This window comes from Lipotes vexillifer, unplaced genomic scaffold, assembly GCF_000442215.2.
Source record: "Lipotes vexillifer unplaced genomic scaffold, Lipotes_vexillifer_v1.1 scaffold4, whole genome shotgun sequence".
Classification (NCBI taxonomy): domain Eukaryota; kingdom Metazoa; phylum Chordata; class Mammalia; order Artiodactyla; family Lipotidae; genus Lipotes; species Lipotes vexillifer.
The window spans coordinates 3,001,976-3,005,768 of NW_006785876.1; the positions used below are offsets into that span (position 1 = coordinate 3,001,976).

The 3,793-nt window shown below is 40.0% G+C and overlaps 1 protein-coding gene across 1 annotated transcript in view; it reads left to right on the plus strand.

Annotated features, from left to right (window-relative positions):
* Nucleotides 1–3,793, plus strand: part of LOC103068449 (putative ADCY10-like protein) — a 38,287-nt gene that overhangs the window by 24,659 nt on the left and 9,835 nt on the right. Inside the window, exons 18-20 of the mRNA XM_007458192.1 lie at nt 1–68; nt 922–1,266; nt 3,537–3,600. The exon at nt 1–68 is cut by the window's left edge and continues 241 nt beyond it. Coding sequence (XP_007458254.1) covers nt 1–68; nt 922–1,266; nt 3,537–3,600 — 477 coding nt within the window. The remainder of the gene's footprint in view (nt 69–921; nt 1,267–3,536; nt 3,601–3,793) is intronic.

The window sequence follows — 3,793 nt, forward strand, 5'->3', positions numbered from 1 at the left end:
TGCTGAGCCAATATTCATGGCTTCCTCTATCGAGATTATTGAACAAACCAAAGAGGAGAGAAAGTCAGGTGAGGCAGAGCTGCTCCCTTGTTCTCAGGGCTGAATAGAGAGCTTTGGGTGAGGGTATCTGTGTTCGGAAAGAGTATCAATATCATATATCATGGGCCTCAGTCTCTTAAAGCTTATGTCTAAGAGATGGGGAAAATTAATTATTTTAACCATGGAAGACCCATGGTTATAATGAATAAATAGCCTGTATTTTTCAGAATTGTCTTAATTTCAAGAATTCTAGCTCCATGTTAACCCCATGTGTTAAGTATTTGTATTTTGATTTTTGGTTCAGGAAATATTGCCATAGTCTTTTATTGGCTTCTTAGGATAAATAATAAGAAAATAGGATAAACTGTTTCTAATTTTAGAAATTCACAAGGACGGTAAACGCACATGATATTGAAGCATATGAACAAAGCAAGATATAAATTAAGTAGCTGCAATCTCATATTCTCCACAAAAAAGAATAAAGTTGTGACATAGGCTACCCAAAGCATATATAATCCACAACTAATTTCCCTTTGACTTTGAAATATGTTTGGACCTTATATTTGAGCAGAGCCTTTCTGTTATTTGATGTTTACAATAATTTGCAGTAAAAAAGCTCAATTTAGGAGGAAAAACTAAGAAATCTATCCAGTGTAGTTGTCTACCACTAGTCATTTCTTCCCTGTTGTACTTTATACTAGATACAGTCAATATCACTCTCAGATTGGTATAAAATTCTTTATACAAAGGGAGCCATAATACCAAATAGGAATTATAAATAAAATTTTCTTATACACTAGCAGCATGTGCTTGGGAGTTTGCTACCTGGTAGCATAAAAGGACTTCAAGGGAGACTCTCATTTAGATTTTCCTATATTTCAGATGCTGGCTGTCCTCTCAGGCTACAAGAGAAACTATCTCAAACCGAGATATCCCTACCTCAAACCGAGGTGCTAGAATTTGGAGTGCCTCTCTTGCAGGAAGCGGCTTGGGAGCTGTGGCCCAAGGCACAACAGACAGCCCTACACCTTGAATGTGCCTGGTTTCTTCAAGATTTGGCCTGCCGCTGTGGGAGCTGTCATGGGGGGGACTTTGTCCCCTTCCACCGTTTTGCCATCTGTTCTACTAAGAGCTCCAGTGGGACCTCCCGATTCTGTAGCTACAAAGATACTGGCTCAATACTAACACAAGTGATCCCAGACAAATTGCAGCTGCCTTCTCCCCAAGGTAAAATCCAGGGGGCAGAAAGAAGACACGTGGGCAGCACTTCTCTTTATTCGTGTACTTGGAGCTCTTTATTCAAAAGGTGAAGTCAGATTAAAAGAGAAAAATAGGTGGAGAGAGCCATTTCTCACTGAAGTACCAGAAATAAGAAAAGTGTGATCTCAGAGTTAAAAGGAACTTTAGAGATTATTCTTGGTTTGGTTGGCAATCTTGGGCAAGTTACATAACCTCAGTTAACTGAGGAAGATAACAATACACACTACATAGTGTTGTCGTGAGGATTAAATGAGTTAAAATATATAATGTGCTTTGAATAGTGCCAGGCACATAGTTAGTGCTCAATACATTTTGGTTATTGTTTTTATTATTATAATTATTCAGCTCAGTAATTATTCAGCTCACTACACATATATGGAGCCCTTATGTGTATCAGATGCTGCAGTTAGGTGCTAATAATACAAAATGAAATTATCAGTTTTGGGGGGGTGATACAGACATATAAATAGAGAATTCCAATATGGCATGATAAAGGTGATGAAAACGGACTACATAGGAGTTGGGGTACCTAGAGAAGGGGCCATTAGCCCAGCCTGAGAAAGGAGTAAGATAAGACTCTCCCTTGAGTGAGATTTGAGGGATAAGTAGGAGTTACCTACTTAAAGAAGCTTGGATTAGTGAATAGATGTTCCCCAAAGCCTATAGCCCTCTACCACATCCCAGATAAGAGTTCACCCTCGGGAATTCCCTGTGGTCCAGTGGTTAGGACTCCATGATTTCACTGCTGAGGGCCAAGAGTTCACCCTCTTTGTTTTAACATTTTCAGTTAGCTTACCTTGTAGGACATCCCATTTCATTCTCAGTAGCTGTTAGAAAGCTTCTTTCATCAAGGTGAACTCTACCTTCCTGCAACTTTTTCACTCATTTTTCAGAGTTGTGCCTTCTTTCATATTTGAAGACAGCTGTCAAAACCCAGGCAGATCTTCTCTTTTTCTACTTTGATAAAAGAGAAGTTGGTGCTGGTGTTGGCAGGGGAGAGGGATATGGGAGAGATGGTGAATCGGTGGTGGTAAAAGACTAAAATGAAGATGCTGATCTATGTATGATCCTACCTCTTCTGGCCATAACATTCTTATGACTCTATGAAGGTGGACCAGTGACTTGGAGAAATGGGTCACTGGCTGATGAGCTCTACAGTCATTTGCACTTTTGTACTTTCTGAGGGTAAAGAGGAAAGTAGTAGTGAATGTCCTGGTTGGTATTATGAAGAAATCACACTATCATTCATATTTCCTGTATGGCCTTTTGTTTTTGAGAGCTCACTGTCAGCTGTAGATTCGACAGCCTGGACAGTCTAGCTGTGAGAGAGGCCCGAGACCTTTCCAGCACATCCGAACCCTGAGGAGGCTTCTCAGACTCAGGGCCGTTGTGCATGACCATGTAGAACAGAGGGTGTTGTTCACACGGGCTATGATATGATGATGCCCTGAGAATCGTGCATTGCAGTAGTGCTGCCAAATTCCAGTTTTCTCAGTTACCTTAGCCTTGCTTTACCTTACCTTAGGTGACATAATTAAATAATCAATAATAACCTTGTGTTTACTTAACAAACACAATAATAAACTTGTGTTTTACTTAACACAAGTCCTCCCTATAATTATTCTCTTAGACTTCTTTTCAATCCCACCACCTGTGCTCCTGAGCCCAAATAGGTAACATCCCCACATCCTTCCCAGTCTTTTCTTTTTGGTCAGAAGACAGCTGCAGAGAAAAAGGCAAATCTAGAGGATAAAGGTTATTTAAGGCCAGCTAGGTAAAGCTGAAAACCTCTGCTGGTCATTGTGACTCTGGTGGGATGTGGCATCTTGTGCCCTCATGATTTTCTTCACTAGGTCTTAGGATCTGTGGTTCGCTCCCATCTAGTCATAAATCTGATCTAGATATATTTTTGGATTTCTCCTATTAGAATTAGTCATCAAACCAGATGGACACATTCTTTATTCATTTCTTTTGCAAACGGAATTAGGAATTGGTTTGGGAAGTTTGAGAATGAAAGGAGTTACTATTTGAATCACAAATAGTTGCATTTAAGGAAAAAATTAGCACCCTAATCTTGTGTGTAAGGCTAATTTTAAACCTAAACTTACCATTTTTATAATGGGGGAGGCAATTAGGTCATGAACTAAGCTGCAGTGGAAAGGTAGTCAGGAATTTAAAATATTCTCAGTTAATACAAATATGGGCAATTAAAGATAATCATCTCTTTCTCCCTACAGACAGTTTTCAGTTCCAGACAAAATCACCCAGAAGTCAGGAGGCCTTCACAAGGGAACACTGCAGGTAGATGGAGATGCTGAGAGTGGGCGTGGAGGAGACCAGGAAGTGAGACACAGATAACCATTAAACTAGGGCACTCACCTTACCTGCAGACAAGGAAGGCATCTGAGCACCCAGGAGCAGTGACTCTTGTACTCAGCCCAAAATTCACGTTAACAGAGAATCAGAAAGGCAATTTTTGATTATTTGTAGGGAA